This window comes from Bufo gargarizans, chromosome 11, assembly GCF_014858855.1.
Source record: "Bufo gargarizans isolate SCDJY-AF-19 chromosome 11, ASM1485885v1, whole genome shotgun sequence".
Classification (NCBI taxonomy): Eukaryota; Metazoa; Chordata; class Amphibia; order Anura; family Bufonidae; genus Bufo; species Bufo gargarizans.
Genome location: NC_058090.1, coordinates 15272005 through 15295960, shown reverse-complemented (window position 1 = coordinate 15295960; position 23956 = coordinate 15272005). Strand labels below are relative to the sequence as shown.

Below are 23956 nucleotides of genomic sequence, written 5' to 3'. Positions count from 1 at the left end.
GAAAGTGGCCCCATGTTGTAGAAGAGCAACAAAAGGTAGGCAGGATCAGCAATACCATAGCGCAATATACCAACCCAGCAAATTCATATACCGCAGAGCAGCATAATACACCACCCCAAAAGCTGTCCCTCTGCCCAAAATCTGTGGTGGCCATCAATAGATGCCATTTACTGTCCTTCTCCTGTTGTCTCTGATTAACATATGGAGCAGGGGGGACTTAGGAGGGGCATTCAGGAGGGCATGTCACTGGCCGTGTATAGGAGTACCCGATTCTCAGAGTTAGGCCTCTTGCACAGGACCGTATGACTTTTTCAGCGATTTGCAGTCCTCAAAAAAACGGATCCGCAAAAAATACAGATGACGTCCGTGTGCATTCCATTTTTTTGCGGAACTGAACAGCTGGCCCCTGATAAAACAGTACTATCCTTGTCAGTTATACGGACAATAATTGGACAAGTTCTATCTTTGAACGGGAAAAATGAAAATACGGAAACGGAAGGCATATGAAATGCCTTCCTTTTTTTTGCGGATCCATTGAAATGAATGACATATACAGAACACAAAAAAAAAAAAAAAAAACACACACACACACACACACACACACACACACACGTTGATGTGCAAGAGGCCTTAATTCCGAACTAATTATTTATCCGGCCAGCAGCAGAGCGGACGCTTGGATGACCCCCTGAGCATCGGCCCGCCGGGAAATTTCCCTGTAAGGTCTATGGCCAATCCACGCCTGCTCTATTTAAGCAGTAAAGGGGTTAAACAGAGAAGAGGCTGTGTATTTGTTCCTGGGCGCTCCTCATCATCATCATCACTCAGGAGCAGCGTGACCTGTCACACGACTCCGCATCCAGAACCACAGAAACTCAGAGGGAAACTTCTGGTTCGTTGAGCTGAAGATCCATTTCTGCACGAGTTTTGTGATGATATTTACCACCAAGAGTCAGCGGAACACAGGAACGAACGCAAACAGAAAGAAATCATCACAAAATAACAACGCAGAGGTCCGAGGCGGAGTACAGCGCAGCAAAATAGTGAATGCAGGCACAGTCATCACTCCCTACGGGGGTGTTCACACACGGCAGGAATTTCTGCAACCGAATCGGTTCCTTTTGCTTGTTTTGGCGGCGAGCACATGGATTTCTATTCTCATTCTGTTCTATTCTCTCAAGTCTGAGGTGTAATGACACCTGCTCACGTTGCGATGTTGATGGTGACCAGGTGAACAATAAAAGGAAGGCTGCGCTTGCAAGGAACACGGCCTTCTCTTCAGCCAGCTGATCGGCAGGGGGGGTGCCGGGTGTCGGACCCCCACTAATCTGACCCTGAGGATAGGTCATCAATATAAAAATCCCGGAAACCCCTTTAGGGTCCATTCACACGTCCGCAACTTGGGTCTGGATCCGTTCTGCAATCTTGCGGAATGGGTGCGGACCCATTCATTTTCAATGGGGCCGGAACGGATGCGGACAGCACACTATGTACTATCCGCAATTGCGTTCCAAAAAAAATAAATAAACAAAATAGAACATGTCCTATTCTTGTCCGCAATTGCGGACAAGAAAAGGCATTTTCTATGAGTGCCGGCGACGCGCGGGCCGCGAAATTGCGGAACACACATTGCTGGTGTCCGCGTTTTGCGTATCCTGACAGACGTGTGAACGGACCCTTAACGTGTATGAGGAGTTCCCAAATCGAATGTCAGTGTCGGATCCTTTTGTTCTCCCAGGGGATAGGCTGTCAACAACCATTGAAGGTGTATGGCCATCCTTAGAGCAGAGCTCTCCAACTCCTCACAACCCAGCTGTTGCAAAACTACAACTCCCATCATTCCTAGGTGGGAGCCCCAATGATCATCTGTAATCTATGTGGAAACCTGGCAGATGCTCAGTTTCCCTGCAGCGCCACCACAGGGGAAATGAAGCATTACATGGTGTCCATTCACATCATTGTAATACCGGTCAGGACAAGTCCTCCAGATAGAAAGACGCTCTTTGTAACCATTCTCCACTATGGTCAATAGATAAGGACTCCCAATAGAGCACTCTAGTAACTCTGAATTCCCCAGTAGGGTGTATGAAGATAAGCTTTCTAAACTGGACGACCCTTGCAGTCCATGGCTTGTGGCCGTCGCTGCTAATATTAGAGACGGTGTCACCCTCAGGCATTTCCCCTGTATGTTACGGGGCCGCGCCCCTCCCCCTTCCTGACAGGGTTATGGGACCATGCGCTGACCATTATTACATTTCATGGAAAGCCAAAGCCTTCACTTCCTCCTCGCACCGCAACGTGTGTTTCTTGGCTTCGTTTCTGAGCCGTGTGAAAACGAAATCCGCAGAGACGCCACTTCTGATTTTTCTAAGACAATTCTGAAACCGAATTACCTAAAACATGACAGAAAAGGAACCACAGCGGGGATTTTCTGTCCCAGGACCTCACAAGTTCTATCAGATGCACATTGATTCATCCTGGAACCAGCGCATCACGCGAACACTGCGAGGGGGCGTCCATCGGGACACAAAGTTTTTGTTTTGATTTGAAACTGTTACATTTGTAGCAAATTATCTTCCATTTCTAGGTAATTTTATATGTCAAGGGACATATCCAATAAATCAGGCATGCTCAAACTGCGGCCCTCCAGCTGTTGCAAAACTACAACTCCCATCATTCCCTAACAGCCTACAGAAGGGCATCGTGGGAGTTGTAGTTTTACAACAGCTGGAGGGCCGCAGGTTGAGCATGCCTGCAATAAATTGTTCTTAAAGGGATTGTCCCGAGTGTTGAACTAACCCTCTATCTTGTGGATATCTGACCATTGGGGAGGTCTGACTGCTGGGACCCATGCCAATCAAGATAATGGGGGGGGGTCCCCATCACTGGTATGACAGTAGCAGCTGTAAGTGTTCAGCTATTTCCAGCAGTCTCAGAGAATGAACGGCAATGTGCATGTGTGACCTGCCAATCCGTCCATAAGGGGGCACGATCAGTAAAGGTTCCAGCAGTCAGACCCCACCGATCAGATACTTATACCCTACCCCAGGGATCAGCAACCTCCGGCGCTCCAGCTGTTCAGAAACTACAACTCCCAGAATGCTTCATTCACTTCTATGGGAGATAGAGTAAGAGCCAAGCATGTTTGCATGTTGGGAGTTGTAGTTTCACAGCACCTGGAGTGCAGAAGGTTGCCAATCCCTGCCCTTTCCTGTGGATAGGGTATAGGATCATAGCCCTTTAAAAAGGGTGTGTCCTCTTAGTACAAGTCATCCCACATTTTTATTTTTCTAAGGTCACCCAAAAATAAGCTGATCTTATGGTGTCCTGCTGCTCTGAACACCATCAGTAGAAATCTGTAGAGGAACCTAAAAAAGGTAGAGACAGAGACACAGACCGACCAAGAGAGACAGACAGACACAGACCGACCAAGAGAGAGAGACAGACAGACAGACACAAACCGACCAAGAGAGAGACACAGACCGACCGACCAAGAGAGACACTCTTCGTAGGCAATGCCTTCTCTGGCAAATTCATGGAGGGCCTGCATGATGAGCCTTCCAACCCCCTATACCAGTGATAGGCAAACTGCGGCTCTCCAGCTGTTGCAAAACTACAACTCCCACCATGCCCTGCTGTAGGCTGAAAGCTGTAGGCAGTCTTTGCATGCTGGGAGTTGCAGTTCTGCAACAGCTGGAGAGCCGCAGTTTGCCTATCACTGCCCTATACTATCTCAGACACAGAAGACATGCAGCTCTGGAGCCGTCATCTGCCTCTCTGGAGTCACAAGTTAGAAGAGGTCAGTTCAGGTTGCGTTGTTTTGTAGACTCACAAACATCCCCTGCAGCTCACCGCAAGATTCTGGCAAAGCACAAAGGCAATCACTGCATCAACCTGGAATGTGCTCACCAACCATACAGATCTGCTCTTCAGGTTAGGCCATACTGAACACTACATGGCAAGCGTCACGTTACACCAGAACAGGCCGAGGCGTGGGGCTCCTCCTCAGGAAGACGAGTGCATTTTACAGACCTTTGTAGATGACAAAAATTCCTGTCTGGTCTAAGTCATCTATAAACACCATAAAATGCATAAATATAAACCATATAAACCCCCGTCCTAGTAAAAGTTCACAACTCGAATCACAGAGAGAAAGAAATCCGATCAAGGCTTCTTTGCCTCTTCTTAAGGGCTCATGCACACGACCATATGTATTTTACGGTCCACAAAAAATACGTATGACGCCCGTGCGTATTCCGTATTTTGTGGAATGGAACAGCTGGCTCCTAATAGAACAGTACTATCGTTGTCCGTAATGCGCACATTAATGGGGCATGTTCTATTAGTTTGCGGAACGGACATACGGAAACGGAATGAACACAGAGTAACTTCTGTTTTTTAGCGGAATCATTCAAATAAATGTTTCGGTATCCGGTCCGCAAAAAAAAAAAAACAAAAAAAAACACTGAACAGACACGGAAAGAAAATGCGTTCGTGTGCGCAAGCTCTAAAAAAGGGGTTTTCCGGTAATTTATGTTCAGGATGGTGATCAATATCATATTGGCGGGGATCCAAAACTCAGGACCCCCGGCAATCAGCTGTTAGAAAAGGCTGGTGCTCCTCGAGTGCCATGGCCTCTTCCTAGGCCAGTGACGTCACCGTATAGATCGGTCACATGGCCCAGTTGCAGCTCAGCCCCCTCGAAGTGAATGGGCCTGAGCTACAATACAATGTATGGCGCCGTGCTTTGAAAAGCTCCGGTGAGCGCGGCAGCTCCCTGTAACTGCAGATCTACTGACAGTGCCTGTCACGACCTATGTGGTCTGGCAAGCTGGTGGACGTGAGGCGCAAATCACAACCAGTTTGGACAAGTACGGGTTTATTGAGAGAACGCGTTTCGGGGTGCGCATGACCCCTTTATCAAGTCTGTGTGCAGCTGGATGTTTGCTGTTTGTATAATGCTCCCCGGTCACTTTTCCTGACAATGTACAATGCTTTGCCAGAGATGAATTAGATGTGGCTGAAGCGCTGTGGCTTTTTTTTAGGCAATGCTGTTGCAGTGGTGAGGCTGAAGTAGCTGGGGTATTGAGACCCGGCTACTGCACGTGGTGCGTGCTGTAAGGACACAGGGAGCAGGCACTGTCAGTATTTCTAGTAATCAACGAAGTGGCGACTTGGCCCTCGCCCCTTGGTTCCTTTGGACGCGGCAGCTCCAACCTGACACCTAGCTAATCCAGCGGACCTTCATCACGGTTGCACCCAATCGGTGCAACCTAAACAGGTGAGCAGCACATACTCATCTTAAACTGAAGAACGCCGTTTCATCTTTACCTATTTACCCTATGAGCGCCTTTCTCATCCTGTGGCCACATATTTGCTGTAACTGCAGATCGGCAGGGTGCTGGGACTCGGGCCCCCATCCTGAGGATAGGTCATAATCGTCAATACTTGGATGACCCCTTTAAGTCTGGCATGAAATCTGGTATATTACCAATAAGTAGGGAACAGGAAGGAGAATCAGACTACATACAATCTTTGGTTGTAGTCTGTTACTATGGAGACACACAGGTCCTCACAAGACTACTTGTAAAGTTGCTTTATTTTAGATACCTTGGAGCAATATCATTTTGATTGTGAAGATAGACAACCCTATTCAGAATGCAGTCATGGCAGCTTATAGCTGAGCATCAAGTGTCCGGCTCCAATCAAACATCCAAAGCCTTGCCAGGCCCTGCATCAAACCATAGCAAACAGTCATATATAAGTGGCTGTCCACGAAATCCACAGACAAAGCTGCTTTTAGTAGAACAGGAACTGCTTTTATGACGTCCATGTGCGCTACTAGGGTGTATGGACAGGGCTGGTCTCCAAGTGACAACCCTTTAAACGTGCTCGTCATTTCATATTGGGACATTAAGGTTCCCTTCAAACAATAGGGCTCAAGTGCAACCTCAGCACCCCCTCCAGTTACTAGCCTGGGCAGAAAGATTTAGATACCTTCAGACATCACCATGTGGTTCCTCACAGGAAAATGGCCCCAGACAAGGTCCTCAATATCAGATCAGGTGCATTACTACATAGCAATGTGATCTAGAAAGTAACTCATCACCTCCTGAAGGATCGCACTTGACATCTAAAGCGTCAAACGTTTTAAGATAAAGACGCCGATCGTTGTCCTGTGACCTGCCAAGTCATTGTTCATCCCACAAAGCCGGTCAAGACGACACACTGCCCTGACGCTTCCAAGCCTTTCATGCAGGCAAGAAATCAATCAAGTTGTGTGTTTTATTCATAGACTATGGGATAAGCCATTAGTGAGATTACTGGTGGAGGGTGTAATACCGAGGACGATATTCCCAGAGGTCATGTGTAGAAGACATCGAGGACGGAGTCATGTGCTACATTTAAAGAGACACTGTTGGAAAAATCAACTCCATATCAGTATTTATAGCCTAGAAATAAGTAGCTTCTTTCTTCCCGAAACAGCGACGGTCTTGTTCATTGCCTGTGTCTGGTATTGAAACTAAACCGCAATCAAGTATTTATTTTATGCACTCATATAGCGCTACTATATTCCACAGCGCTTTACAGACATTAGCATCCAACTGTCCCCAATGGGGCTCACAATCTAAGGTCCCCATCAGTATGTCTTTGGAGAACCTGGAGGAAACCCACGCAAACACGGTGAGAACATACAAACTCCATGCAGATGTTGTCCTTGGTCGGATTCGAACCTAGCACCCCAGCGCTGCAAGGCACCAGTGCTAACCACTGAGCCACCGTGCAAGTATAGACGTGGACAAGAGCGGTGCCCTGTGTTTCTATATTGATACAACCCCTTTAAGTAAGCAAGGAAAAGTATCCCTCTAATATGCTCTTAAAGGGGTTGGCCCATGTCACATGTTGGTGGCATATCGCTATATCAGATAGGTGCAGGACCCAGAGGTGGGATCCCACCTATCTCTAGACTGGGGCCCCCAAAGCAAAGGCGAGAGCACTGCGCATGCGATCCATACACTTCTCCAGGGGGTTCCGAAAAAAAGAGCCAAGCAAGCCCGCTCGGGAATTTACGGAAATCCCATAGAAGTGAATGGAGAGTGCATGCCATTTAACTCCATGGGAGTTCTGGAAATAGTTACGCGCCAGCGGTGGAGTGCCACTTTAGCACTACCCTAGAAGTGGAAGGTGGTCCTCGTTCTAGTTGGGGGCACCATTGTAGAGATGGGTGCAGAGGTGGGACCCTTACCTATCGGACATTGATGGGCATATCCTAGTAATAATACACTGTGCTGCTGTGAGCATGCCAATAGTTTGGATATCTGCTTTTTGTTATAGTTATCCCTTTAAACTACGCATATATCAACGAGCAGGAAAGGGACATTGAGGAGAACATTGGTTGACATCCACTTGACCTGGAAGTTGTTGCAAGATCCACAATTGAAACAATGTATCACTAATGGAGAGAAGGAAGGCGACATTCCAAACAATATGATGCTCTGCAGACCATTATAGAGGATGTACAGGATTTCTTCCCAAAACAGATCCACGCCGGTCCACAGGTTGGGCGTGGTACTGCCGATACCAGACACAACCCATGGATGGAAGTGGGGAGGTTTCTGGTAGAAAGCAGCCATGTTTTACATTGGTAGATCCTAGAGATATGCTATCGATTTTCCCCAATAGAACAACCCCTTTAATGGCAGCATCTCATCACAGACGAACCCTTTAATCAGAAAGCCACTGCAGCAAAATGCTGCTCACTACGGGTCTATGCAAAATGCACAGATTCCATTGAGTTCAATGGTAACAGTATAACGTTCTATGCAAATATCTCCCTCTAGTGGTGGCTGAAGGCAGACAGTTTTATGATCTACTATGTGAAGGAAAGCAGAGCTGTATGGGGGGGGGGGGTTATCAGTGTATTTATAAAAAGTGGTCGAAGTGTAACTGTTTCTTGCAATCTTTTACACTTACTGGAAAAAATAAAATAAAAATTGAGATGTCACTATGGGGCCCTATGAGATTTGTCTACACCCCTGGTTGGCAAGGTTGTGGCCGATTGGTAGGAAATAACGACAGTTTCAAAGGCAGAAATAATCTTGGAGCAGTTGTCCCCCGTGGATGGGAGGACCATTACTGTCCGCACCGCGGATCAGCAGCGACCGATCCATTATGATCCTACGGTCACACCATTATCTGGTGCAGTTTCCATTCACATACCATAAAGCCACTTCCCGGTATCACTAAGGTCTGCCGCTCCTGCCGATTCTAGGAACCATTTACAGTGACACAATGGAAGCGATTTTCCTCATCAGTCAAAATGTAAAACCCTGCTTCTTCCAAAAAGCCCAATTATCTCAGCTTAGTGCAAGCTGCAGGTTAATGCATCATCAGAGAGAGGAGAAATCACTGCTGGCCGATAAGCGGTTTGGGCGCCGGTTATCATCTTCCATTAATAATATCCAATGTCTCTGCAAACAACCAGACTGTCTCCAAGGTCAGATTTTTTTTTTAAGTCACGGATCCACACACCCAGATAAGTGGCATCAGATGGATCTCATAGCCGCTTATCTCCCTCCTAAAAAATAGCATTCTGTTTGGTCACAGTGCTCGTCGGTGTGATCACTTATCAGCAGCCTTCTGGCCCCACAGTATACAGCCTGCCATGTATAATGGAGAGACAAGCAGCCGCCAGACAACCCCTACATTGCTTATCTCGTGGAGAAGACTAGCGCCACCTCAGTAGACTTGTAGCATTACACTGTCGCCTTTAAAAACAAAACGGGCCATCTGTGTAATGCAGGACGGGTCCGCTACTCCAGACAGTGGCGGCTGAAAGAGGAGGGTTCCCACCCACAGTAACCCAGAACCCCCTAATTTGGCTTATGCAAACCACCCCCAAGGGCAGGAGCTAGATTCTTTAAAGAGTAGTAAATACTTGTATTCCCCCCCCCCCCCTGTAATAACAGTTCTGGAACCTCTATTCTCACAAGTCCCCTTGTGCTATTCCTCTATTATTCCCACTATAAAAGTTTTATGAATAAATTGTTAGCAGTCTGAACTGAAAGTTCAGCTGCATGTTTGGTGGTTGTGTCCCTGCACATTCTGATGCTACCCATTCAGCACTTCCAGTGTCAGACCTTCCAGGGACAACCCCCCAACTGGTAATGCCCCGCTGGCCCTTTATGGCAAAGTGTTAGTAATTCATTCGTAACTTCCAGTAGGAATAATAAGAGGAATGACACAAAGTCATAAGAATAGATTGGCCAGAATTGTTATTACATGGGGGGGGGGGGTGCAAGTAGCTGCTATAATAGACCTGTCAAAAGAGGGAATGGGTCCTCTTTAAGGAGACAATATGGAACTTAAGTGGGTTTCGTTGCCTTGGCCCCCTTTACTTTTATGTGGAAGAAGGAAATGGACAACCACTCTGGCTGCCAACAGTTGTCGCTTTTTATCTTTGTGGCCATTACATTTCAGGGAGAAGGGGGGGCATCAAAGTAGCACAGACAAGAACACAGTTATAGGGGACCGGATCTAGGAGTGGCGCCTGGGCCCTATAGTGCCCCTTGTGGCAAATACCAGTATTATAAATGGTGCATAGTAGTCAGAGGGATTCGTTACAGGGTTTGCATTGGGTGCTTCAGTGCAATGCAAAGACTTGGGTCACAATGTGGATTTTTGTAGCAGAACGTTGCCAGTCCTTAATGCAGATCCCCAAGAACATGTGGATTTTTCAAATTCCACACCCATCACATGAATTGCAGGAAAAACAGTGGCCAGACAGAAAGTCCATTCATTATCACCACGCTGTAACAGCAAATGAAGCCAGTAGGCAGCTCCAAAAGGGGCAAAGGAAAAGAAAAATCAATAAGTCAGATGCTGAGGGCCCCGCTGTTACTTTGTGCCATTTCTGCAGACTAATTGCTTCATTCTGAGCGTTTAATAGCCCTGCAGAAGTCACCTTGACCAACCATGGCGTAAAAATAGCTGGCACTGTGCAGACACCCAGCGTTCCTCCGGGGGGTGCAGGACAGGCGCTCGCAAAAAGATTTCTTCTTTCCTTTTCATGGCTTACGGAGTTTGCAGATTTAAGCCGCGTAGTCCCCACTTTATCTAATATAACATGAGTCACCTCAGAGCACAGGGAGGGGGTTGTACTCCTGGAGACGATGGGTGGTCTATCGCATGGCCCGGGGGAAAGAGGACAGCGGTGGACTATTCAATTTAACAGGATAAAACCTTTTTCGCCCTTAGGTTCCCTCTAGATGTGAAAGTCAACAGGAGGGGAGCACATTTTTTAAAAATTTTTGGATATTTATTGGGGCCATTTACATTACAAATCTTTGGCTGGAATGAAGACACTTCTGAAGAAAGCATTCATTATGTGTCGGCAAAAACGGTGCCATATGTTCGGCACAACTGGCTAGAGAGCCTAACCACGCGAAAAATCACATCTTTATTAAATTTGGTGCATTTTGTGCCGCAATACCAATAACAAACTAGAGAGGCGTGGTTTTAGAAATTCTGTAAAATCCCTTTAAGTTTATAGGGGTTGTCTGATTGGAGGAGGTTGATGGGCTGTTCTTAGGAAAGGTCATCCATATCAGATTGGCGGTGGCGGTCGGACTCTCAGCTGCTTGAAGAGACTGCAGCACTGGAGTGACTGCTGGGGTGGTCTACCGCCATGGCATCTACTTTGGTGCAGGATATCGCAGCTTCATCAGAATGAAGGTGCAATATTCTGCACCGCTTCTATGAGGACACAGCGCAGGCGGACACCTGCCGGTAAACAATACAGAGGTTGCAGCACGCACAAAAAGAACGCCACCGCAAACAGCCGATTCCAACCAATCTGACACTGGTCTATCCTGAGGATAGCTCATTACTAATGCCCCTTTACCTATACGCATCCTGACTATAAAACTAATTGCAATGCTTAAACAGCATCTGTCAGAAGTTTTGTACCTATGACACCGGCTGACCTGTTACATGTGCACTTGGCAGCTGAAGGCATCTGTGTTGGTCCCATGTTCACATGTGCCGCACTGCTGAGAAAAATGAGGTTTTATTATATGCAAATGAGCCTCTAGGAGCAACGGGGGCGTTACCATTACACCTAGAGGCTCTGCTTTCTGTGTTGCACTTTCAGTGACAGGACCAGGCAGTGAAAACATCATCACTCCTGGACCTGTCAAAGTGCAGAGGACGAGGCAGAGAGAGCAGAGCCTCTAGGTGTAATGACAACGCCCCCATTGCTCCTAGAGGTTCATTTGCATATATTAAACCATCATTTTTCTCAGCAGTGCGGGCACATATGAACATGGGACCAACACAGACGCCTTCAGCTGCCGAGCGCACCTGTAACAGGTCAGCCGGTGTCATAGGGACAAATCTGTAATTGAGGGCCGGTCATGACAACGATAAGGTTTGGTTCGCCAACATCTATCTCGGTTTTGCCTCCAAGGGAGATGTTGGGGGACAGTTGACTCCCCATAGATATTGGGTTATTAGCAGGATCAATCAACAATATGTAATAACCGGTGTACAAAGCATCTGGCAGCACCGACTGAGGCAGAGGGCCGACGGCTAGCACCGACTGAGGCAGAGGGCCGACGGCTAGCACCGACTGAGGCAGAGGGCCGACGGCTAGCGGGTTATCCTTTCAGGTCCTGCTTATGGCTTTCCAATGAATAAGATAACAGATAAGGGAATATACAGGATAACGTGCGAGGTAATGTAACGACACTGCAGCTCAGATGCACAGAAAATGGCTAAATCTTTATCTCTGAGCAAGAGAGCAAATTACATTGTCACTATGGTGCCAAGTGCTGACGTCCTGGATGTGACGGCTTCCTATAAGCTGCAGAAACCATAGAGCCCATTAACAGCAACCTCTGTGCACAGTCCCCGACCTTAATCAGTTTATAATCAGAACGAAAACAAAACAAAAACAATGCACTAATTGGATCGTAAACTAAAGAAATCAATTGGATGGAAAGGATTTACAAATGTAAGATCAGGAATATTGTCACATGTAGGATAGTATGAAACACGTTCTATATTTGTGTGGAATGGACATACAGATCCTGTGTGTGCTTTCTGCATACTTACATCGTTTCCATAAAAATAAAAAGACTGTCTGCAAAATGCAGGCCACAGACCCGCTGAAAATGCAGACAGCACACAGACCGCATCTATATTTTGCGGATCCGCGTTTTGGGGACCGCAAAACAGAAATGCACTGCATGGGGCCCACTTGATGACTTTACAACCAACAGAAAATCCTGTGGCCCCACGCTTGCAAGGAAACAACTGCGTCCCCCAATATCTCACCTTGACGTACATGTAATATACACCCCTCAAACTATAACAGGGGCCGCCATAGGGCCTCTACTGGTTTCACAGCGAGCCATATGGTGGCACGTGTCATCAGCTGCTATACGCATGGAGGTATAAGGAAGCATTGCTTCTAGGGGAGAATCTCTGTACGGCAGGCATCGCATGGAGGCACTAGGACGCTACGCAGCAACTGTGCACAGCCATAAGAGCCCCTTGCACAGGGCTCTGCCATCTGCCTAAGGTGGGCATGCACATTAGGCCCCATGGCATAATGTCGGTCCACGTTTTTGGTGGACTGGGTGCAGACCCATTCATTTCATTGGGCCGCAAAATATGACGACACACTGTGTGCAGACAAGGATAAGACACTTATACACGGGGTAAAATAATATAAAATAATAAAAAAATGGCGGCATGCACACAGCGGACTGCAAAATGGATCTGATCAACGTCAGCTAACCTGCAGATTCTGGCAGGACCACCTAACCACCTGCAGATATTTGGCAAATGGCAGATATTGAGGTGGATACAAATTTTAACATACCCAATCCTCTGTCACATGAAAGACACTACCAGAAGCGTGTGCCAGCTGCTTGATCAAACTGATACACACATGCACTCTCAGCCAAACCGAGTGTGCGTGTGTATGGAAGAATAGCTGAATGTGCCATTCATCTCCTAGAAGGCTCCGGCCCTAATACAAGGGATATTACAGAAACGCCAGCCGTATTTTTGAGCGCCCAATGACCAACTTGTTTTGAAAAGGTTACAGAAGTTGGATAGCCCCTTGTCCGCTGCTGCTGTGAGCTCCGGCAATGACCAGAGACCATTGGCGACATGTGCTTTTACACTTTTCACAGGGAACAGCCCGCTGACAATAGGGAGGAAATCAACCTTGGTGTGGATGTTCTCCTAGGAGCGTTTCTTCTCAGCACATTCCTGAGGACATAGGTTATGTTCTTGGGAGTGACGCTCCTAAAACTGGCCAGCCTTCAGTTTGACCGCTTCGTTCCTACTGTCAAAAAGAGCCTTAAAGGGGTTGTCTAGGTCTTTGATACTAATGACTGAAATCTGATCGGCGGTGGGGTCCAGCCCATCAGCTACTTCAAGCCGATTCTGACCGTCCATTGTATAGTGGATGAAGTTGGTAACAGATCCCAATCCCAGCAAAGTGAATGGTAACTAGCTCCATCCACTACCCAATAAAAGGAGCTACAAGGTAACAGCTGATTTGTGGGGGTTCAGGGTGTTGGACCCCTGGCAATCCGATACTGATGGCTGTCAATATCAAAATCCCAGACAACCCCTTTAAGTCTGGATAAATCTACCTATAAAGGGCTCATTCACGTGACCCCTCCATTGCCGTATTGTGGCCTGCATACGGCGGGTCCGCAATACACAGGGCACCTGCCGTGTGCATTCTGCATCACAGATGCAGATCCATTTATTTGAATGGGTCCGCAAATCCGGAGATGTGGTGCGGAACGGAACGGAACCACTACGGAGTGCTTCCTGGGGTTCTGTTCCGTGCTTCCGCATCGCAAAAAGATATAACTTGCTCTCTCTTTTTTGCAGAACGGACGGATCGCAGAGCCATTCAAGTGAATGGGTCCGCGATCCGCATGCGGCTGGCCCACGGTCGGTGCCCATGCATTGCAAACCGCACTTTGCAATCCACAGCACGGAGGACCAGCGGTCGAGTGTACGAGCCCTAACATAGATTGATCTTAAGATGAAAAATCCTACCTCACGTCAGCCGGAACAGCAAACAAGCCAGGTTTGAAACTTTTCCAACATCTTGTGTTCTTAAAAGCTTTATTTCCTGACCAGATTACGTCCAAAGCTCTTCTCCTGTAATACTGTTTTTTAGGTCATACACATTCGAGAAAAGTTGGCAAACCTGTCATTTTCAGCAGGACTCCCCGACTATATTCTGTGTGCCCTGACTCGCCCTTGATGGGGGATGGTAGGTGAAGAAGAGCAGGCCATTCACCAGGACCAATTCTGTTCATCACAGAAGGAGTCTGACCATAGCTTATTCTCCTCTCTCCACTGAGAACACATGCATGCACAGCCAAGCCTGCAAGTGTGGGGGAGTCCAGCACTAGTCCCCGAGCACGCAGATTACATTAGCCAACAGTAATGCAGTACAAGGCCTGTTTTGCGGTTTGCAAATCGGGGATCTGCACAAAACGCATACCATCCATGTTGCATCTGCATTTTTTGAAGACCTATTGACTTCAATGAGTCCATGGTCCACTTCTGAGTCCAAGTATAAGACATGTTTCAGTCTTTTTGGGGAACAGACATACGGATGCGGAAAGCACATGGATCATCCGTGTGCTTTCCACATCCATGTCTGTTCCGCAAAATGATAGAATATGTCAGCAAAATGCGGACCGTGGACCACGGCCCAAATAACAGTCCACAATCGTCAATTCGCATCGCAAAAACATAGAACATGGTCTATTTTTTTGCGGTGCGGAGGCACGGACCGAAAATCTTTGCCAGAACAACCTGCCGGAACTCATAACGCTAGTGTAGAACTAGCCAAAGGGTACTTTCACACTTGCGGCAGAGGATTCCGGCAGGCAGTTCCGTCGCTGGAACTGCCTGCCAGATCCGGCAATCCGGACGCAAACTGATGGCATTTGTCTGGATCAGTCTGTCAAATGCATTAAAATACCGGATCCATCTCTTCGGTGTCATCCGGAAAAAAGGATCAGGTATTAATTTATTTTTGGGCATTTTTAAAGGTCTGCGCATGCGCAGACCGGAAAAATGGATCAGTTTTGCCGGAACACTTAATGCCGGATCCGGCACTAATACACTTCAATGGAAATGAATGCGGTATTTTCTCCATCCAAGAAACGTAAGAGCGACTGAACTGATGCATGCTGATCTATTCAGAAGTCATTAGGATAAAACTGATCAGTTTTTTTCCAGTATAGAGACCCTAGGACGGAACTCAATACCGGAAAACAAAAAACGCTAGTGTGAAAGAACCCTAACCTGTACAGAACACGAAGAAAACTGACAAAAGTGCTAAAAATGTGCCAAAAAAGTGCTATTGGTGACGCCATTTCTGATCGAGAATAACAAACTTCTAGAATAACTAAAACATAGCAGTGTGCCAGTGTTAAGGTGGATTTAGACGGGGCGACCGATTATCGCGGAGGAATCGTTCCAGCCCGACAGTCAGCTGCTCGTTCAGTGAAGGAGACTTTGCATTTACATGCAGCGATCTCCACCACAGTATGATATAGCGATCTCTCATCCTCGTACAGATCGCCGTTTCGACCACACAATCTGCTGCCCAGAAGCCTTGATCGGTAGTGACTGCCCCAGCGACAGGATCCCACGACGATTGAGCGTTTCACTTGTTCATTGGGGGATCGGCGGCGCATTTAGGGGGCCAGATGATAGGGAACAATAATCTGGACAAATTATTGAGTTCTGATGGTTCCGAATAACGCATTTCTTTCTATAAAACCTCGTCTACACGCAACAGCAAAATAAACCATTAACTGGAGAATATGTCACCGAGACTGGGTGACTCACCGTCATATCAGCAAACCCATCAGTCAGAAAAAGTCTGCGGTACACATCAATCAAGCTGCAGCAGATAGGATGCGGATTTCCACATGCCGCCCCATTGTGTGCGCCGGCCGGTGTGTACATACGGCAGACAGCCTGTTATCTGACATGTTTACTTTAGCAGAGTACAAATCATGTATCCAGCCACTCGTACAACCCAGAAAGAACATGCTCCATACTGTCAAGAACGTTATACAAATGGCGGCGGGGGACACAGCGCAGTCACATGAGGAAAGAGCTAATGGGTTCTTGGCTAATACATATTGAACAAGGTCACATTACACATAATGGTCACAACAACCCTGGGAGACTCCCATCTGCTGAAGGATCAAAAAGGTAAAAGGATTTCCATGAGATCCAATAACCAAAGCCACAGATGCACAAGACAATATAAAGGGGGTCACCTCAAAAAGAACTATAGGGACCCCACAAACTGGTCAGCACCACCCAGCAATGGAAAAAGGACACGTCTACATGTTGGGATTGTTTACATACACTTGTCTATGGGGAGGAGCAGTGAATACATACATACACACACGCGCACGCACACACACGCACACACACGCACGCCGCTCCTCCCCTCTCCTTAGGAAGGAACTTACTAATGTATCGTGATTTTCCATATTGCTTCCTTTGCTGGCTGGATTCATTTTTTTTCAATCACATTATACAGGGGTTATTACCACTGCTGCCGCACAGATACGAGGTGGGAGCTACTGCGCATGCGTGCCCACGTGTGCTCCTACAGTCCTAGCCACCGCTTTTTCCTATAGTATGCAAGCACGACCACCGCTGCTTGATTACAGGGTGGTCGTGACCATGGAAAACGAGCCGTGTATAATGTGATGGAAAAATTAATCAAGCCAGCAAAGGAGGCAATATGGACACTCACTATACATTAGTAAGTGCCCTGTATTAAAGGGGTTCTTTCATCATGGACAATGGGGGCATTTCAATAGGATATGCCCCCATTGTCTTATAGGTGCGGGTTCCGCACCTATATTGAGGTCAAAGCCTCGCTAGTGAAGGAGGGTGCACCGCGCATGCGCTGCCGCTCTCCATTCAGTCATTCATTTTCCATGGGGCCGGCCGTCGGACCCATAGAAATGAATGGGAGCGGGGGCCACTCATGCACGTTTCGCTCCCATTCACTTCTTGGGGAGCCGAATTGGTGATGGCTGGACTGGAGTCCTCCAGCCACCACCTTGCGGGGCTCCGTTCTCTATATACGGTAGGTACGGGTCCCAGCGGTGGGACCCGCACCTATAAGACAATGGGGGCATATCCTAGGCGATATGCCCCCATTGTCTATGATGAGGCAACCCCTTTAACTTCCTCTACACGATAAATGCCATTTGCTGAAGTAACACAACCCCTTTGATGTTGATGATAATATTTCACGGCTTTCTAATTCACTGTATGTTTCAATTCATCCACATTTTCAAAATCTCTAATTCTTGCAATCAGTGAATGGGAACAGGTTTGCCTATGTCCAGGGTTGAGACATAGAAACACCAAGGGGGTCATTTACTATTCTGAAAAACGCCTATATTAGGCATATTTCTGGCACACATTGCGGCGCAAAGGTTATTTGCGCCACGACTTTAACCCCGCTCACTCCAGGTCTATAAAAAAAACAAAAAAAACAAAAAAAAAACAAACATGGCATGGGTGGGGAATTATTCATCTGTTTTAGGCGTAGAAAATGGTCTAAAATGTAAGCCAGCAAGTAAGCACTGGATACGTTGAAGTTATGTAGAGGCCGGCGCCTCTTCATAACTTCAGCGGATCCACTGGAAGCTTAAAGGGCTTCTGTCACCCCCCAAAAGTATTTTTTCATTTTTGGGCTAATTAAAATCCATACACTGCGATTTTTTTATATATAGTGCTCTTACCCTTTTCTGTTGTCTAGTTTCTTTAAAAAAACTCACTTTTATAATAATATGTAAATTACCTCTCTACCAGCAAGTAGGGCGGTTACTTGCTGGTAGCCGCTGCATCCTCCTTTTAAAAAAAACGCCCCCGCCTCCTGTTGATTGACAGGGCCAGCGAGCGCTCTCGTCCCCTGGCTCGCGCCTGCGCCGTACCGGTCTTCAGTCGGCGCAGGCGCACTGAGAGGAGGACGCTCGCTCGGCCTCAGTGCGCCTGCGCTGGGTGTAGATGTGACGTCATCAGCGCAGGCGCACTGAGGATGGAGCGGCCGAGCGAGCGTCCTCCTCTCAGTGCGCCTGCGCCGACTGAAGACCGGTACGGCGCAGGCGCAAGATTTAGAACGCAGACAGGGCCAGCCAGAGGATGAGAGCGCTTGCTGGCCCTGTCAATCAACAGGAGGAGGGGGCGTTTTTTTAAAACAAGGATGCAGCGGCTACCAGCAAGTAACCGCCCTACTTGCTGGTAGAGAGGTAATTTACATATTATTATAAAAGTGCGTTTTTTAAAGAAACTAGACAACAGAAAAGGGTAAGAGCCCTATATATTGAAAAATCGCAGTATAAGGATTTTAATTAGCCCAAAAATGAAAAATTACTTTTGGGGGGTGACAGATGCCCTGGCATCTAAAATGCTGGTCTTAATAAATGACCCCCCTCCCAAATACTTTTTCTCATCTGAAAGTTTGCTACAGTTGTATCCAGTCAGAGCAATTCTCTGTGAGCCAAGAAGCCTGGACTGATATAGTGGAACAAATTGGGTTTGTGTCGCAACTGCTGATGTATATAGCTACTTCTCAGAAGGACTCTTATACGGGGAAGGCCGAGTCTTTACTTTTGAAAAATTACAGTCATGGCTTTGGCTTTAAAGAAAACGGAGTACAGCACCCAGCTATCTCCAGCAGTCCCATAGAGATGAACGGAGAGGCGTTGCACTTGCTTGACAGCTACTCCACTCATACAGGGCACAAGACCCGTCGTGATCAGTGAACGAACCCCTAGCAATCAAACATATCCCCTATATGCCATGAAGTTCCCCAACACCCAAGCATAGATACACTGTTGCCTCATATATATATATATATATTTTACGTGGCAACAATGTAACAACATTTCACAAGCGATTACTAGGGACCTGGAAAGAAGGGCGAACACAAAGCACAAGGTGGATGCAGAACAAAAAAGTTATTCAGAAAAAGGGTGAAAACAGCTAAATGAAGTCATTATTCCTAGGCTTTGGCTTAGGGGGATGGGAACGATCTAACCCGAGTACAGTGAGCCAGCCACACCTACCCCATGTGCAACTTAACTTACCAAGTTTTTCCACCAGTTTAAGCATCACCCCTCCAATATGTACATCTCCAGTGACTCTGAGTGTAACATCCCGGTTCAGATCTGTCACATTGATATTCAGCTCCCAAGTTCCATCAGCGTAGCAGCCATCTGGCATCCGTATACCGTCCAGAGCCATCGTTCTCTTCCTGCGAGGAGAGGAAATGACAATCCCATTAGCCAGGAGCCATATATGTATATATATGCACTGTACAGTAGTCATATCCTCCACCACGGGACACATACTGATCATCCCCCAAAGCATCTGATAACATCCAATACTGAAACTTTATAAAACACATCTGAGAAATTCACAGCAAAAGACACAATGAAAAAAGCACAGGGAAATCCCAGCAGAATTATTTTTTTATTTCACTATCCCCACCCAGGACTGCAGAGCTTTAACACAAGCAGCAACAGCTCACCGAAGCCAGCGATATAAAGGAAATTATTCAAGATGAGCATTAAAACCACAAGATGTTATGTATAACCCCTCCAGAAAAAAAAGGGAACAAAGATTTACTGTAAGTCATAATCTGCTGCCATAAACACCACATTACACATAAAGCACATGGCCTGGTGCACAATTATAACAGTAGCCTATTATTTATAAAACACTAAATATCAATATATACAAAAACAACAAACATTAGAAGATACAGATTGATTACAGAATCCAAAACAAACAGGACCACAAAAGGGACAAGAATACAATCTATTCAGTGGTCCACCGGCTGATCTGGGACTACAAATCAAAGCATGCCCTTCCTACAAATACTACAAAACAGACTTATAATAGACTCCGATTCCCCCCAGAGCTTACGCTCTAAACAGCCAGAAGGGGCTCCATTTGCTATGGCACCGCAAGTCCAAGAACACCCTGACAACATTCACGCCTCAATACAATAGAGGTCCGTTGGCTATCCCAGCTGTTGTGGGACCACAAGTCCAAGCATTCCATGCTGTCATTCATGGTCTTATTCCCCACTACAAACCATATGACCCAAGTGCAAGCACACCCAGCCAGCAACGACAACAGTTGCACCTCATAAGGCCTCGTACACGTGACCGTATTACAGTCCAGATCAGCAAACTACAGCTACCGTCCAAATTTTTCTCACTCCTGTCAGTAGAAATGACTATTCTCACCTGAGATATGGACAAGAATAGAACTTGCTCTTTAATTTTGCGGACAGTTTTTTTTTTTTTTTTTTTTTTTTTTTGCTGAAGCATAGGAATGAATGGGTTCACACGCAATCCCCCAGAAATGCGGGTAGCAGACAGATGGAAAATACGGACCTTTGCATGAGTCTTAGGGTTCATGCACATAACTGTATGTATGTTGCAGTCTGCAAAAAACAAACAAATAAAAAAAAACACAGATGACATCCGTGTGACGTCCGTGTTGCATCAGTTTTTTTTTTGGGAGGATCCATAGTAACAACGCCGGACATTTAAATTTTTTTGCGAAAGAGACATGTGGACATACAGGTACACGGTGTCATTTCAGTTTTTTTGTGGCTCCATTGAAATGAATGGTTTCGCATATGGGCCACAAAAATAAAAAACGGAACAGACACAAAAATACATTCGTGTGCATGAGCCCTTAAGGTCTGCCACTAAAAGTCAAAACATGCCTTTCCTACAGATACTACAAGACTCTGATCCCAAGAGCTTACACTTTAAGCAGCCAGAAGGGCTCCATTGGCTGCGGTACTGCGAGTCCAAGCACACCCTGACAGCATTTACACCTCAATATCAGAGCTGACAATATAACAGAGGTCCAGTGGCTACCCCAGCTGTTGTAGAACCACAAGTCCAAGCATTCCCCGCTATCATTTATGGTCCTATCCCTCTACTAAATACCATATGGCCTAAGAGTAAAATCAGTGTGTGTGTCTTCAAAGTGGAGCCTCAGCTTCCCCAGCAGCAGCAGCCCCTCCTAGCTCAGGGCTTCCTCCCCTACCATCCAGGATCCCTCACTAGCTCCTCTCTGCTACTTTGTAGCCATGCAGATCCTCCATGTAGCTGTCTGCACACATTATGCTCTGTGCAAACCGTTGTTCACCTGTTCCTTTCCAACTTATCCAACCGGTCTGTCTGCTTCCAGCCTGGGAGGAATATTAACTTTCCATGGGGAGGGGGGGACTAGGCAGGAGCATGGCTGGGGGGGGGGATGGGATAGAGAGAGATGCATCCATGGAGTGCACACTTACCTCTAGTCTGGTCTCCTGGGCTTGGACAATGTTGCAGGGATTCCTCAGGAAGATCCACAGGGAGCAGGAGGGCAGCTTCCCTTGTGCAGGGCAGTGTGAGCTCTGCTAATGGAGTCCCCCAGGCTGCAAGGCTCTGGGCTCACGTCACTGCTGCTCAATCTGCTGCAGTCACTCCCCTCTCTATTCCCCTTTTTCTTTGCTCAGACTCACAACTGAGTGAAGGAGGAGGAAGAGCTGGAGGAGGGGAGCAGAAGCAGGGGAAAAAAGTTTTTAGGAGTTCAGATGCTTGGATCCTGCACACTCAGTGCAAGTCTTGAGGAGGCTGCTGCTGCTGCTGCCCTTTTATGGAAGTGAATAAAACTCCAGGATTGGATCCAACATCCGGGAATCAGGGTGGAAGGGGGGTGGGAGAGAAGGCTGGAGGGGATGCTGTCCCGTTATACAGCTCTGGAGCTGCAGAACATTGGCCTCCAGATGTTAAAGAACCTCCCTCCCCCCACTGCCAGCAGCTGGAGGATGTGGAAGTCACAGGCTGCTGCTGCTGCAGGACCTCTTTGCTTATAGAAGAGTCAGTCATCTGGGATGACATCATCAGGGTGGGAGCTCCTCAGTACTAAAGATGAGGAATATGCACATTCAAAGTGATGTTAAACGTTTACTTGACTTGTGTAATATAAGTTGGTTTATTTTTTATTAAATGTTTATCACAATATAAGTATAAATATATAAAAAATACTCAGAGACACCAATATGTCTAATAGAAAAGTTTACATTTTTTACATTATTTTATTTATTTATTTACATAACAACTTTGGTGATACTTTAACACACAGTAATAAGGGCTCATGCACATGAACTTGTACGGGCTGTGCTGCGGTCCGCAATCAGCAAGGTACGGAGCGGGGCAGAGGCACGGAACACTACGGAGCGCTTCCGTGGGATTTCGCTCAGTGCCTCTGCACTGTAAAAAAATAGAACATGTTCTATATATATATTATTTTTTTTTGCGGTGTGGACTAAATCTTCACGTTCATGGGTCTGCATCCAGAAATGGCGGCCGGTGCCTGTACATTGCAGACCCCTATTGGCGGTATTCAGCACGGCCATGGGCTGCGCACATTCAGACTGCCAAGAATCAAATTGCACAGGCTTAAAAGGACCAGTACATGCTGTACGGGTCTGTTTATGCCCCATCTCTGGAAATAGGTTTCATCCGTTACACAGCTTTTAGTGCCAAAAGTACTGAAGTGCTATGGGGCCCCCCAGAGAGAGGGCCGAAATTTACAAGTGAGTGAAAATACAGCAGAAAAATCCACTGCAGGGATCAGCAAAAACGCTTCCGTCACTGATAATACAGCCATCTGCATCCGTTATGAACGGATCCGGTTGTATCATCTTTAACATAGCCAAGACTGATCCGTTTTCTATTGTGTCAGAGAGAATGTCCCCATTGACTTGCATTGTGGCGGGTCATGACGGATCGGTTTTGCTACGCATCTCGGGACGGAAAGAAAACTGCAGCTTACTCTCCGGTATGGGAATGCAACCAAATGGAACAGAATGCATTTTGGAGCTCTCCGTTCTGTTCAGTTATGTTTTCTCCCCATTGACAATGAATGGGGACAAAACGGGAGCATTTTTCTCCGGTATCGAGATCCTATGACGGATCTCAATACCGGAAAATAGCAACGCTAGTGTGAAAGTAGCCTTACATGCCGTTTTTCCCATGGAAAATTCAGCAGATTTCACCCCTCTCCATTGCAAAGGGTGAAATCTGAAGGAGAAATCCACTGTGCAAATTTTTCCGCTGCATTTTTTGTATACAGCGTGTGGATGAGAATTCAAACATTCACATCCACTTTGCTGGTACTGTACAATTCTGCCACACCAAAATCCGCAACAGCAAATCCGGAGCTTATCAGTCGCATGTGACCCCTGCCTAAGGGCTCATTCACACAACCGTGGTTTTTGTCCGCAAAAAATGCGGCTCGGGTGCGGACCCATTCGCTTCAATGGGGCCGCAAAAGATGCAGACAGCCCTCCGCGGGCTGTCCACATCCGTTGCTCCATTCCGTGGTGCCGCAAAAAAATGATGAGGCAAGTCCTATTCTTGTCTGTTTTGTGGACAAGAATAGGCATTTCTATAATGGGCCTCCTGTTGCATTCCGCAAATTGGGGAAGGCACACGGGCGGCAACCGTGTTTTGCATGGTCGTGTGAATAAACCCTAACACTCAGCATCTTTTAGCAACCATCAGTGAAAAACTCATTGCATCCAGATGTCTTCCGTTTTTCACACAAGCCCTATTCATTTCTATAGGGCCAGGGCTGCATGAAGAGCGCACAATATAGAACATGCTTTAATTTTTCCTGAACGCAGAAATGATCAGTGATAACCAATGCTCGTGTGCACAGACCCATTGAAATGAATGGGTCAGGATTCAGTCTGGACGCTGTCTATTTGCAAAATGCATCGCATCCGGATAGAAAACTTGCTTATGTGAAAGAGGCCTAACAAACAAGGAATTGGGGGAATTAGTCT

At 46.8% G+C, this 23956-nt stretch overlaps 1 protein-coding gene across 1 annotated transcript in view; it reads right to left on the bottom strand.

Moving 5' to 3' along the window:
- Positions 1–21696, bottom strand: part of FERMT2 (FERM domain containing kindlin 2) — a 68428-nt gene extending 46732 nt beyond the window's left edge. Inside the window, 2 exon segments of the mRNA XM_044272441.1 lie at positions 19182–19348; positions 21416–21696. Of these exon segments, the coding sequence (XP_044128376.1) occupies positions 19182–19338 (157 nt within the window). The 5' untranslated portion in view covers positions 19339–19348; positions 21416–21696.
- Positions 21697–23956: the final 2260 nt, after the last annotated feature.